Source organism: Sciurus vulgaris (assembly GCF_902686455.1).
Source record: "Sciurus vulgaris genome assembly, chromosome: 1".
Classification (NCBI taxonomy): Eukaryota; Metazoa; Chordata; class Mammalia; order Rodentia; family Sciuridae; genus Sciurus; species Sciurus vulgaris.
In genome coordinates, this window is record NC_136461.1 from 191,215,589 (window position 1) to 191,230,883 (window position 15,295).

The window sequence follows — 15,295 nt, forward strand, 5'->3', positions numbered from 1 at the left end:
GCAGGCGCCAGGATGCCTGTTAAAGCCGCTGAAGCACATATGGGGGACTTGGTCTGCACAATCAGTCCGAAGCAAACACAGGATAACACATTGAAACACTGATGTAACACCTGGTCAGAGTTACTCCATCCCCAGGATCAGGCAGAAAAATGCAAAAGGGCTCTATCAGACAGCCACCACAATCCAAGGCACAGGTAGGCAAAAAATACTCCATGATCACTCACTCCTTTGGCATATAAACTTACCACAGAAATAGCAGTTGTTGAGAACAAGGTGACATCTGTGCAGCCATGTTGTATGAACAAGCCATTTCGGGAACTGGCCCATAAAACCTCCCCCCAGGAAAGGGCACGCAGGTGCTATCCTCAAAAGCCAATACAGAACAAACAGGACGTACTGGGCCCCCGGGGTTTATCAAGGCTGTTAAGAGGTATCTGTCGGAGAAATGGGCAGCTGCCTGGAAACCTTATCTATCAAGGACAGGGGAGGGGGGCCTAGCCCCGACTCATCTCCTGCATAGTTCACCCCCTCCCTCCTCCCTTCTTCCTCCAGGACCATTCATTTTGACGGGACCCAATGAGATTCAAATAAATTGGCAGGACCCAACCAAAAGAGAACAAATGTTTAGCTGTTCGAATGTTAACCAATAATGTACAGGTCTTTGCATGTGAATGATTGGAAATTTCTTAAGTAGAGGGCTTTCTCATCCCTTGGGGCCGCTCCCCACTCAGCCACGGTAGTGGTCTGAGAGGCTGGTCGCGGTCCAGGCTCGAGATTGCAATAAAACGTTTTTGTGTGATTTGCATTGCCGTGTGTGCACTTTGACTCTCTGAGGATCGGTCGATATTGAGCCCCAATAAAGTCATATTGAACCCCAATAAATCCAGCACCTGAAAAGAGGCAGAGTACTACCCAACAAAGAGGAAAAGTCATGTCTGAGCTACTCAGTAGGGACATTTGAAAAGGGAGATAAAATAGATGTAGTTAACAGGATGCATATCTTCTTAAAAATTCAAACAAACAAAAGTGCATGTGAAAGTGAATGTTACTCTCAACTCCAGATATAAACTATTGCTCAGTGTGGGGTAAACCCTCCCAGACTCAGGAATGCCTTTATACAGAAAAGGACATTTTTATACAAATGTGAACACAGTAGTGACCTGCCCTTCTGTTTCCCTCCCCACTTTAAAATATTATCACATGTACTTCCTCCTGCAATTACATATAGGTCTCTGAAGTCTTATATAGGAAGGGTTCTATTCCATTGCAAGACTTCACAAAATTTCTTTAGCCAGTGTCTTACGAATGGAAACTTGGGTGATTTTCAACACTGTTGTATCATAAACAGCACTAAAGTGACTATTCTCCTGCAGCCATCTTTGAGTATCTGATGATTAATTCCTTAGCATGAGTACCTGGAGAGGGAATTACACATATTTAAAATTTGAATAACTACCTTTCAGACCATCCTCTAAAAAAAAAAATTGGACCAATTTACACTACTGATTGGCTTTAAATGCATACATTTCTAACCCCAAGTTTAGAGTAGATTGAATTACTAGAGATTGAAGTATCTACCCAAAAGGAAAGAAGGTAACTCGAATTCCAATAGTCCTCTAAATGGGACAGAAGAGAAAATGTGTTTGCACATTCGCAAACAAGCTCGCATTGTCTGCAGGACAGAAACTTCAGGGTGTGTGATGTTGCCAGGGCCCACAGTAATCCCTTGAGGGTACTTCCAGCAATTCACCCAGCAACTACATTTGCCATATGATTCTCCATAAAAAATGGACAAACACGTTGTCTGAGTTTTACCAAAGTTTCTAGTCTATTCAGCCCTCCATATGACATGAATGTGAAGACCCCAGAATCTTTCAACCCCACTTGTTTGGGGTTTTATTGTAGATGATTTGAACAATGTGAAGCTGGCTTCTAATATTTGGGGTATTCCTAGGGAAAGGTTCATTATCAATTTTTATATCATCAATGAATTATGGTAGCAACAAATCAACAAGGAGGATCTACAGACCAAGACAAAGGGCTGTGCTACAAAAATTCAGGATATTCTGTGAAATTACATATTCAAAACAATTCAAAAGTCACGAAGTCACGTAGGGTTGGAATCGAATATTTTCTATTACGAATTTTTCTGCAAACAAAAAGATATAATTTGAAAATGTTGAAAGTTGAATTAAGAGCAAATATCAATATTTTGTTTTCTTTCTTTTACACTCTGATTTTTAATAGTTTAAGCATCCATTTGAAAAGATCTTGCTCAGACAAATTATATTTATCTTCCTAGTCAAAGAAGACCCCGAGGGCATTTGTTTTCCTGGCTCTTTCAAGACGCCTGTGTGGCCCCACAGATTGATCAAGTTTAGATGTCATTGGTTCACTTATTTCCAACTCTGCCCACAAACCCAACTTGAATGATCATCAGCCATTTCCTATGAGCTGCAATTTGTCAGCTAAGAAGTCTAGTGCAAAGTACCTGCAGGATTTTCCTCACTAATCATTCCCCACTTCCTGCCACATACACACACAGACATATGTGAGTAATGCCATCAGTTTCTAATTATCCAAGCTCAAGAAGGGAGCAATAATGGCATCTATTCCAAACTGTAGGTAAAACAAACCATTTGGATTTTAATTTGCATGACATTATTTGGAGGAGGAGGGAGCTAGTCATTGTAGGACAGCCAAGTGACCTTCCTATTTAAGATATTTCTTGGGTGCTTATATTTACTGTCCAAGGTCTGCACCCGTGTATTCCCTCAACAAACCTATGAAAGGAAATTCTCCTGCAGAAAATACCCAAAGGGAGAGACTACATGCTATGTGAAGACTAATTCCTCAATTTCCAACAGAAAAACTAAAATGAACACCTTCAACACTATGCATCAACATCTTTACTGACTTTAGACAAAAATCCAAATCGTGCCAGTTCTAACACAGGTAGCTCTTAGAAGAGGCTGTCCTACGGCTGGGTGCATGCCTGTAATCCCAGAGGCTTGGGAGGCTGAAGCAGGAGGATTGTGAGTTCAAAGCCAGCCTCAACAATAGCGAGGCACTAAGCACCTCAGTGAGACCCTGTCTCTAAATACAATATAAAATAGGACTGGGGATGTGGCTCAATGGTTGAGTGTCCCTGAGTTCAACCCCAGGTACAAAAAAAAAAAAAAAAAAAAAAAAAAAAAAGATGACGACAAGGAGGTTGTCCTTAGCAAAGAATCACCTACCCTCCAAACCTGCATTTTGATACCTTCGCCAATGCATATTTAGTCAGTTTTTTGGTGCCTAGATTTAGATAGAAGACTAAAAAAAAAATTTTAATATTCTAGAGCAAAATAGATCAATTTTTATCTTCCACTAATTAAGGACCTGTTTACTATCATCTACCTCACAGGATGGTTATGGAACACAGGTAAGTCGGTACATCAATATTCCTTCCAATAGTGCCTGCAAACATATAATTCATAAAATGTCAGTTATCATAATTAACACTATTATTTTCAGTAAAAGTTCCTCATACTCAGGCTTTTACAAATACTTCCACAAGCACAAAATCATCTGCTCTGCTCAACCTGATAGGGGAGGCAGGTTAATGATTCCCACTTTACAGATGAAGAACTTGAGTCTCAGGGAGTCCTATGATTTACCCAACATCATGGAGGGTTAACTCTGAGCCAGGAAGATCAATCTTTCAGCTTCAAGTGCAAGACATCCTTCTTTATAATCCACAGCTCAGAGTCCCACACTATTAGACTGACCACAAAAGTGTTTCAATTTCATCCAAAGGGAAGGCAGTCAATATTTTCATTTATTATTACATATCAAGATGCTGTGCTCCTTTAACCCAAGATCCTACAGTAATTAGTGAGAGCACTATCAGGTCTTCTCTGTGGCTGAACCACAACAGAGTTTGCAGCTGCAGCTTCAGACTCCCTTCATTAGCTGGTTTATTACCTACCTTAGGCGTCTCAGCTTCTCCCTGCAGTCGCTTGGGTGTTCCTTTTTGGTTAGGCACCTTCTGGAAATTTTTGTTTTTAATGGACTGAGATTCCACACCTTCACCTTCAATTTGCAGTTTAATACCTTCAGCACGGGCAGGGTGATCAATACCCCGTGGATTCAAACCACAGTGGAGAGCTAGGAAAGAAGAATAAATAGAACTCAGAAAACAAATCATACAAAGAAAGTGCCCAAGACAGAAGATATTTCATCAGGTCTAAATAGGAAGAAAGAAGACATCTCTGAGTTAAGAGGTAGTGTGATAACCATGGAAAATAACAGGGTGAGGAAGGAGCATGGGGTAGTAAGGAACCCTGAACTTGAAAGTCAGAGAGACTTAAGTGCAACCAGTTCCAAAGTGAGCAAGTCAGCAATCCCCACATTTCTGATGAGAATATCAAATCAGGCAGCTTCATTACTGCTTCCAATACATTCAGTTATTACAACCCTACTGTTCAGCTCATCTCTCTGCCTATATCTGGAAAGTGCTCACTCCTACCTGCTTCTCAATCTTCTCTATTCTTCAAATGTCCACTTAAGTTCACCCTCTTGCTTTCAACCAATATTTAATAAGCATATACTATGTGCCATTCCTGGGGCAAGTCTGGAAACATGCACTTAAGTAGGACAGAAGCTACCCTCAAAAAACTCACAAATTAAGAAGAGGCAGAAAAAATAACTAGGGATTTTTAAATAGTCATCGCTGCTAGGGGGAAGGGAAGGAAAGACCAGAGTAAAGAGATCAGGGGAGACAAGCCCCAGTGGCTCCCAATTTGTTATCTTACTCTCCCCACATTCTTTAACATGAATACCCTCACAAACAAAATCTGAAGTTCCTTTTCTGGGATATTTATTCATTCAGCAAATCTGTATTCATCTCCTCCTGTGTTCCCAGCATTACCAAAGAAACAGCAGTAAATGTTACAAGAACTATACATGACTTCCATGAACCACTGGGAGATGTGTGTCCATGCGCCAAGTGCAGGTATGTGTTCTGAGGGCTCTGATAAAGGACTTTGCCTCTCTGTGACCGCAGCCCTAAAATTTAAGTTCCCGTCCTCATGCCCTTCCTTATCTCAGGTTATTTAAGGTCAGATATTTAACCACCACACACATACCCTCCCCCTCAAGACTGATTTGTTGGTGATCTCATCCCCAACCCCCTCCTCCATCACCATTCTTCCCCTTATCCGGCTTCTGAGATCTAAATCCTGCTCTTTTGCTAGGCACCCACCCAGGCCTGCTCTCCCCTGGCTTCTGAAGAATGTTTTGCTGAATAACGTTTCACCTTGAGGGAAGGCTTCCCAGAAGTCAGGTAAGCCCTTTCTCTTCCATTCTCTACTTCCTCCTTAACAGGTGCCAACCATCCTCCTGGCTCCTGATACAATCAACATGCTGGTGACTCCAGTTTTCACTCCAGCCTGGACAGACCTGGTGAGTGTCAGATGTAAGAAATTGACTGCTGCTCAGTCTCAATTTCAACACACAGCAGATGCCTCAAAATGAAGATGGTTTAAACTGAACTTTAGTTTTAGTACAAAAAAAATTTTTTTTTCTTTCTCCAGGCTTTTCCATCTACAGAAAGTGAGGCATCACTCCCGCCACGCTTCAGCATATCCTTTCCTTCAATCACTACATCCAGTAGCTCTGCAGAAAGTACTGCTCAGATTTCAATCACTACATCCAGTAGCTCTGCAGAAAGTACTGCTCAGATCCATCCATCGCACCATCTCCACCACCACTGTCATCTTGGCCCAAACTACCCACGTTTCACACCCAGACTGCCAAACTAACACAAGAGCTCTCTCTCAGCTCTGAAGATCCATTAAAATTAACTGTCCAGGAAATAGAAGAGAGACCATGATACTCTTCTGCTTAAAATTTCCTAATGGTCTGGCTTCATACTTCCATAATTCAAAAATCTTAAGCTTGGCCAGCAAGGCCCTCATTATCTGTCTCCGTCTTACTTTCCATCTCCCTCCATGTTATTCCTCATCCACTCACTTGGGACACATGTCTCCTTTTCTCTCACCAAGTTTTTTCTCACCTCTTAGACTTTATTCATATTTCCTTGCCTGGAATGTTCTTCCCTATTCTTCACCTGATTCCTACACGTCATTCAGGTTTTGGTTTATATGCAACTCCTTCAAAAATTCTTTCTCTTGATCCCTTTTCATCCCACTCCTCCATCCTCCCCGTGCTAGGTCATGTGCCTGGAAGAGTAAGCACTCGACAAATATGATCTTCAAAAGAAATGTGAATAAGAATGATCTAAAAAATGGATTGTACAGAGGAGCTCTGCGATGTGATCTTATTTCTACCACAAAAACATTACCTGTGAATTTCTCTTCTCCAGATCTCTAAACCTCCTAAAGCCAAGGATCAGCCTATTTTTGGTACACAATAAGCACTCAGTATGTATTAGTTTGTGTGGCCTCCTTAGGTTTTATTTTGGATCTCAAAAATCTTCATGGAAAACTGAGACACAATTATATTCATTTCTCAAATAAGGGAAATGAGGCTCAAAGGGGGGTCATGGCCACAAAGGTTGACACAGGTCTCTATGGAAGGTCGTAACAATCATGGATCATTTAGGATGCACATGATTTCAAGCAAGAGATGAGAAAATCCAAACTGGATCAAATAGTAAGGAAATATATTAGTTTCATTACAGGAAGTTCAGTCATTGCACAAGTTTAGAGTTGATTGATTTGTGGCTCAACAGTGTCATAAAGGAACTTGGTTTTTTTGTTTTGTTTTTCCATCTTTCCCATGTTGCTATCCATGGCATCACTTTTATCCTAAACTGGGGGCCCTGATAGTACCCAGAGTTATAAGTTTCTGGTTTTCATCTTGCAATAGAGAGAGGATGTCTGACCAGGATCTTGTTTACCCTAAACCGCCTCCAAAATTGCCTCTTTTCTTATTGGCCAGGAGTGAATCACATGATTATCACTGAACTAAAACCCAGGCAGTGAAGACAGGATTACTCTTAAACCAACTGAACTTTAGCTAAGGACAATTCTCCAAACACATTGGTGCTCAATAGGGCAGGGGCAGAATGGATGCTAGGGAACCAACTACAATGCCCAAATCAGGCAATGGTAGAAAGAACCTGGTAACCAAAACCTGTGAGAAAATGAGATCAATTACTGTTAGTATCAGTTTTTCCAAGAAATTGCCTAATTACAATTAATACTTAACTAAACAAATGTTGATTCTTTTTAAAAGGCATGCTTCTATAGGGAGATAGAGGATTGACATGGGAAAGACTGAGACATTAAAGAGGAAAAGAAAAATGTCTGCTGTCCATGTTTCTCAACAGTATTAGCCTTGAATGCTTCCTGCCTGGGAATCAGGGCCTAGGAATACTAGGGAACTAGTGGTAAACTTCTAGTACTTTCTCTCCTCTTCCCCCATCGCTCCTCATCAAAGGAGACTTCTGTACTTTCTTCTTCTCTGCGGATGCTAGTCCCTCTCTCTAAAAGAAATTCCACTCTACTGTGATCACTCTGCAGTCCCACCCACAGTTCATCTGGTTTCCAATTTTTTGCGTGTTAAAAAAAAAAAAAAAAAGCTGGCATCTTCAAGATGGCAACTCGAAACAATGCTAGAATATGTGTATGTATGTATGTGTGTGTACACATTTGCAGTGAAATATTTCACTACTATGTTTAAAGAGAAATGTAAAACCTGTTTTGAATTTTAACTCTTACATTTGGAAGAAATTAACATTAGCGACAACTGAACTAAGTGACAGTGGAAGCAACTAGGGTAAAGATCCTGAGCTGGCTGCAATGCCAATTCAAAAACTAGAACTCTGGTACACACAGGAGTGGATAGGAAGATGAGTTGAAGGTGAAGAGGGTTTTGAAGTTGACCCATGAAGGACTAAGCCCATTACATTGAGTAAATAGCTTTAGTGAAACCAAGAAAGTGTAGTGATGAGGACAGAAATGGGGACATCTTTTACATGATGAGCACATGAGAAGCCATTGGAGAGTTGCTTGATTTAAAGACATGAAATTTCTGGGAAAACAAAGCAAAAATTGTTTTAAATAACTAAGTCAGAAATAGTTTTAAATAACTAAGTCCAAGCACAAAAACCTAAATCAACAACTGGGCTTGCAGTCACAGAGGGAACAGCTATGGAGGATTAAAACATGTCTGTGAAGAAAGAGGCAACATGTGCAGGAGTCAAAAATAATTGTTCTGCCTCCTGTTTATAGATACCTGACATTTTGAGCACCAATTTTTTTTTTACTAGCAGGAAAGTTTCTTTCTGATACAAAGCAAGATTGTGTGAAAAGAGGAGATTCCTGTTTCATTCTGCAGTGGATCAACGGTTCCTTAAGTGCCTATTCCAGGTTCTCCACTCACAGGGAGCAGAGACAAAGGCGACGCATAGGAGATGAAACTGCCCTTCAGGAGCTTCCAACTGTGAGGGGGAGTCAGGTGGATCAATTTGGTGTACATTCTGAATGCTTCTTAAGTATGATGAGACAGTGCAGGCTCAAGATTCTTGCTCTGGTAGCCAGAGACTCCTAGAAAGCTTTCCAAGGAAGAGATCTAAGCTGACACATGATGGTAGTAGATGTCAGCTTCCCAAGACAAGGAGGTAGAACTCGAGTGGAGCAGAACCTTTTCAGAAGAGAGACCAGCTTGAGCAGAGTGTTGGAAGTATGAGAGTTCGGTTCAAACAGGAGGTATTGGAAACAACCCAAAGTCCATGGAAGGAAGAATGGATAAACAAAATCTCACACAAGCATACAATGAAATATTTCTCAGCCTTAAATAGAAAAGAAATCCTGAACATACTACAACATAGACGAACATTGAGGACATCATCCTGAGTGAAATAAACCAGGCACAAAAAGACAAATATTGTAGGATTGCTCTTATGTGAGGAATTTAGAGTGGTCAAATCCACAGAGATGGAAAATAGAACAGTGGTTACCCAGGGACTAGGCATGAAAAAATGAGGGGCTATCTGGGAGTTATGTATATAGTGTTCCAGGATGGGATAAAGAAAGGCTTTTGGAGATGAACAGTGGTGCTGGTTACACACAGTGAGAATGCACTAAATGCGTCTGGAATGTACACTTAAAAATGGTTTGAGTGGGGCTGGGGTTGTAGCTCAGTGGTGAAGGGCTTCCCTAGCATGTGTGAGGTACTGGGTTCCATCCTCAGCACCACATAAAATAAATAAATACATACATAAAAAAGTAGAAGAGCTCATTCCAATACTTCTCAAAGTATTCCATAAAATAGAAGAGGAGGGAACCCTCCTGAACTCATTCTATGAAGCCAATATCACCCTGATACCTAAACCAGACAGAGACACATCGAGGAAAGAAAATTTCAGACCAATATCCTTAATGAACATCGACGCAAAAATTTTCAACAAAATTTTAGCAAATCGCATACGAAAACATATTCAAAAGATAGTGCACCATGATCAAGTGGGTTTTATCCCAGGGATGCAAGGTTGGTTCAACATCCGGAAATCAATAAATGTCATTCACCATATCAACAGACTAAAAGTTAAGAATCACATGATTATTTCAATAGATGCAGAAAAAGCTTTTGATAAAATACAGCATCCCTTCATGCTCAAAACACTAGAAAAAATTGGGGTAGTGGGATCATTCCTTAACATTGTGAAGGCCATCTATGCTAAGCCCATGGCCAATATCATTCTAAATGGTGAAAAACTGAAAGCATTCCCCCTAAAAACTGGAACAAGGCAGGGATGCCCTCTTTCACCACTTCTATTCAACATCGTTCTTGAGACTCTAGCCAGAGCAATTAGACAAACCAAAGAAATTAAAGGGATATGAATTGGAAAAGAAGAACTCACACTATCCCTGTTCGCTGATGACATGATTATATATTTAGAAGAACCTGGAAATTCCACCAGAAAACTCTTAGTACTCATAAGTGAATTCAGTAAAGTAGCAGGTTACAAGATCAATGCTCATAAATCCAATGCATTTTTATACATAAGTGATGAATCTTCAGAAAGAGAAATTAAGAAAACTACCCCATTCACAATAACATCAAAGAAAATAAAATACTTGGGAATCAATCTCACAAAAGAGGTGAAAGACCTCTACAATGAGAACTACAGAACACTAAAGGAAGAAATTAAAGAAAACCTTAGAAGATGGAAAGATCTCCCATGTTCTTGGATAGGAAGAATTAATATTGTCAAAATGGCCATACTACCAAAAGTGCTATACAGATTCAATGCAATTCCAATTAAAATCCCAATGATGTACCTTACAGAAATAGAGCAAGCAATCATGAAATTCATCTGGAAGAATAAGAAACCCAGAATAGCTAAAACAATCCTCAGTAGAAAGAGCGAAGCAGGGAGTATCGCAATACCAGATCTTCAACTCTATTACAAAGCAATAGTAACAAAAACAGCATGGTATTGGTACCAAAATAGACAGGTAGATCAATGGTACAGAATAGAGGACATGGACACAAACCCAAATAAATACAATTTTCTCATACTAGACAAAGGGGCCAAAAATATGCAATGGAGAAAAGATAGCCTCTTCAACAAATGGTGCTGGGAAAACTGGAAAACCATATGCAACAGAATGAAATTGAAGCCCTATCTCTCACCGTGCACAAAACTCAACTCAAAATGGATCAAGGACCTCGGAATCAGACCAGAGACCCTGCGTCTTATAGAAGAAAAAGTAGGTCCAAACCTTCAACTTGTTGGCTTAGGAGCAGACTTCCTTAACAGGACTCCCATAGCACAAAAAATAAAAGCAAGAATCAACAACTGGGATAGATTCAAACTAAAAAGCTTTCTCTCAGCAAAGGAAACTATCAGTAATGTGAAGAGAGAGCCTACAGAGTGGGAGAATATCTTTGCCACTCATACTTCAGATAGAGAGCTAATTTCCAGAATCTATAAAGAACTCAAAAAACTCTACACCAAGAATACAAATAATCCAATCGACAAATGGGCTAAGGAAATGAACAGACACTTCACAGAAGATGTACAAGCAATCAACAGATATACGAAAAAACGTTCAACATCTCTAGTAATAAGAGAAATGCAAATCAAAACTATCCTAAGATTTCATCTCACCCCAATTAGAATGGCGATTATCAAGAACACAAGCAACAATAGGTGTTGGTGAGGATGTGGGGGAAAAAGGTACACTCATACATTGCTGGTGGGGTTGCAAATTAGTGCAGCCACTCTGGAAAGCAATATGGAGATTCCTCAGAAAGCTTGGAATGGAACCACCATTTGACCCAGCTATCCCACTCCTTGGCCTATACCCAAAGGACTTAAAATCAGCATACTACAGAGATACAGCCACATCAATGTTCATAGCTGCTCAATTCACCGTAGCCAGACTGTGGAACCAACCTAGATGCCCTTCAATTGATGAATGGATAAAGAAACTGTGGCATATATATACAATGGAATATTACTGCGCCATGAAGAATGATAAAATTATGGCATTTGCAGGCAAATGGATGAAATTGGAGGATATCATGCTAAGTGAGATAAGCCAATCTCAAAAAACTAAAGGACGAATGATCTCGCTGATAAGCGGATGAGGACATACAATGGGGGGTAGGAGGGGTTAGCGTTAGGGTTGGGGTTAGCGTTAGGGTTAGGGTTAGGTTTAGGGTTAGGGATAAGGAGGGTGGTAAGAATGGAGGAAGGAAGGACTATATAGAGAGAAAAGAAGGGTGGGAGGGGTGGAGGGAAGGGAAAAAAATAACAGAATGAATCAAACAACATTGCCCTATGTAAATTTATGATTTTTAATTAAAAAAAAGTAATGAATTTGCAAGAAAAAAAAACTGGTTTGGATAATATTTTAACAAAAAATTTAAAAACAAAACTAAAACATAAAAAAACCCTACTCCCTCTCATTTCAATATCCTACTGTCTCAACAAATGGAAAGACAAGTTCCAAAGAGATCTTTATTCAAAAGTTTGTTATTTCACCAATGATCTCATGGTAATTTTTAGCTAGACAGCTTCTTTTGTTGTTTACTTTCATACATATGAAAGGTGGATAAATGGAATGTGATACATACCACGAAGTATTGTTCACCTTGAACAGGAATGAAATCCCAATGCATACAATAACATGAACACTGAAGACAGCATGCTATGTGTGTGAAGACTATAATTCAACTGCATCAGATCACTGTAGAATTTTTCTGGAAAGAAAATTTTCTCCAAAACAAGTCCCAGCCTGATGACAGAAAGGGCTTCTGACTGCTGGAAGTGAGCCTGCCCCCCACCACTCCCCGGGGCCTCGTCTTGAGGGGGTGCCCTTCTGATGTGACGTAGATTACAGTTGCAGAAACAGGCTGCCTGGAGTGCCAGCCTTACTTTGTCTCCTTGCGATGATGCTGTAGGTGCCCAGGAATGCACCAGCACCACTGCATTCACTGGGGAGTCACCAAGAAGTCACGCAATTTCTAGTCCTTGCCACTCACACCACAAGCTCCCTCATGAAGCGAGGCTTGGAGCTGTGTTCAAGTTAAAAGTTCCTTTATTCTGATAAAGCTCTGTCTTGAAGAGGGAAGTGTGCAAACACTCCCACCAAACACGCAGGATGACCTGGATCCTATACCCATGGTACCTCTACTCCCACCATGCAGAATCCTCTAGCAGCTCCCTGAAATGCTTAGTGTACCTCTGCTTACGACTGATTATTTTATATACAATATACTTGGTCCTTCTATAATTTGCATGGATAACCCTTTGGGAAATATTTTCTATTTTTTCCCCTGTAACGCTTTAACTCATCTTGCACCCAATATATCTCCTAATCAAAGTTGACAATTCACCTCTTATTAGCAGATCTGAATGTGTCTCCATGTGTATGCACCATGAATTGCAAATATTTTTTAATATGTCTACCTAGTCTATGACTAAGAATCCCTGAAGCACTTTACTAGTCATTGAGCTTTTCCAATCTGGTGACTATTCAAGTAACCAACTTCCAACAGGTACCAAATTATTGTTTATAGGACGAGTGTAGGTATAATAGATACCTTTTCAATCATACTCATTGCCACTGCCTTCTTATGAATAACTTGTACCTTTTTCAAAAGAGTTGCTTCTAACCTAATTGTACAATTCACCAAACATATGGTAAAACACAGAATCATAAGTGCTGTCCCCCAAATACTGATTTACTTGACTGCCATCTGCACAGCAAACTGTCTTATTCATCTGTGTACCTGCAAAGCCTATATAAACAGTTGTACACATTAGGCACCAAAGAAATGTTGCTAAGTAAAACAAATATACACTAATTTTCCATCATTCATTATTAGAAATGAGATAGGTTATTTAAAGTTTCATGAATGTCTTGCTAGATCTAGCAAGAGATGAAGGTCCTGGAGGCCATGGTCCTCCTTTCACACACCACTCATATAAGGTACATAGAGAAGACCCTCTGATACCTTTTTAATGGAGATGGCTCATATACTAAATTCTGGATTCGAGTTCAGCAGAGACTCTGCAGAAGTAATCTGAGCATCACAAAAGGTCTACAACTCTTTATAGTAGACACTTTTGATTGGCAACACATTCCTAACACCCTCCTCTTAATCATCTCCTAAAAGAGGGCTACAAAGCCAAATACTGATTTCCCAGCCTCTCTTGCAGCTACAAGTAGCTAAGGACAGGTTATTGCCTAAAGAACATAAGAAGTTTGATGGGAAAAGACAGTACTGGAATTGACAAATAAAGACAGGTTTTGATACATCCTGCCCTCTTCTACTGCCTGCAGATGTCCAGAGTGGTCACAGACATTGTGCAACCATAGGGCTGCACCAGGAGAGGTGATCAAATGACTAACAGCCACATTGGCTCTAGCATCATTGGGCTACTCAAACTATGTGTTTAATGCCCACCTCTGGACTTGATAGGATATGAGAAAAGTAATTATCTGCTTATTAAGTCATTATGATTTCTTCCATGACTTTCAGATGAACTATTGCACAAGGACACACAATTCCATTTTAACCAATAACATGATTAATTTACTGGGTTTTTTTAAAGGATGAAAAAAGACTAATGTCTTAGGAAAACATTCTATCCCAGGTTTCATAATTCCTACCATGACAGAGGTTGACAATATTAGTTTAACAAGGAAGAGATACATTAAAAATAAATGCTGTTATTAAGCGATACTACCATCAGAGGTGAAATCAATCTAGATGACACTGAAGATCTCTTACCCTAACAACAGCGAAGAACTCACAGGTGTTTACAGGACTAGCCTCTGATTTATTCCACACTTCTCTACTCCCAGGCAATTTTAATGAGCTCACTTGTGTTTAATTTTTTGTATTTGGGTCAGGCTCTGAGAGCCAAAATATGATTTCCAAACTTCTCTTTGGTCAGCTAAATAACAGTTTTCCATATACATATTGAAATTTAAAATTTCTAAAGCAGGTAGAAGTTCTTTTCTCCCTATCAAAACAATAGGGTTAAGACACAGATTTCCAGTGTATAGCTCAGCAGCATTAAATGATGAACATGTGCATCCTCAGCAAGTTTAAGTAACTAGTAATGGAAAACTCCCCTCTTTTATGCAGGTAGAGGCCAGGGAGAAGAAATAACAGGGAAAGTGAAGGACTAGACCCATAAAACACACCCATTTGTCTTCACAAGTTTGCCCCATGCTGCCCTCAGAACAGTGTAGCCTTTGGAGATGGACCCAGATGATGGTCCATCCTAGCCAGATGTTCAGACCATGTGCCCCTGAGTCAGGACACTGCCCTCTCTGAGCCTCACTCTGGTTTGCTTGCCTGCAGAAATAATTTCATCTTTGTAAAACATTTGTTATAAAGGAAACTCATTCCCCAAAGGCTACTCGAGTGCAATCACCACATCAAATTCACCTGTCTATCTATAATACCAGGACTAGATAATTAAGTGGAGTAGACATTATAATGTTGCTTGACTAACATTTCAGCATCAACAGACAATCTAAGGCACAGGCACATTAACTCTTCTCACTCAACATGAGGACCCATGGGCAGTTATGCTAAGAGTTTCTATGATGCTCCAGACAGAGGGTCTGGTAACAGACTGTGAGAGTAATAAGTGGTCTACACTGGTGACTTTAAAATGTTTTTATCCATTGTACTAAAAGAACAGATTCCATCTTGTAAACCAGTGCTCAAATATACATCTATCTATATTTATAAACTGAACCAAGTTTTTTTTTTTTTAGTAAACAATACTTTCATCCACTGCATGTGATCTACT

At 40.0% G+C, this 15,295-nt stretch overlaps 1 protein-coding gene across 2 annotated transcripts in view; it reads right to left on the bottom strand.

Moving 5' to 3' along the window:
- SAMD12 (sterile alpha motif domain containing 12) overlaps nucleotides 1–15,295 on the bottom strand; it is a 406,706-nt gene that overhangs the window by 363,335 nt on the left and 28,076 nt on the right. For both annotated transcript variants that reach the window (XM_079143462.1, XM_079143461.1), the window contains exon 2: nucleotides 3,971–4,149. In XM_079143462.1, coding sequence (XP_078999588.1) covers nucleotides 3,971–4,149 — 179 coding nt within the window. The remainder of the gene's footprint in view (nucleotides 1–3,970; nucleotides 4,150–15,295) is intronic.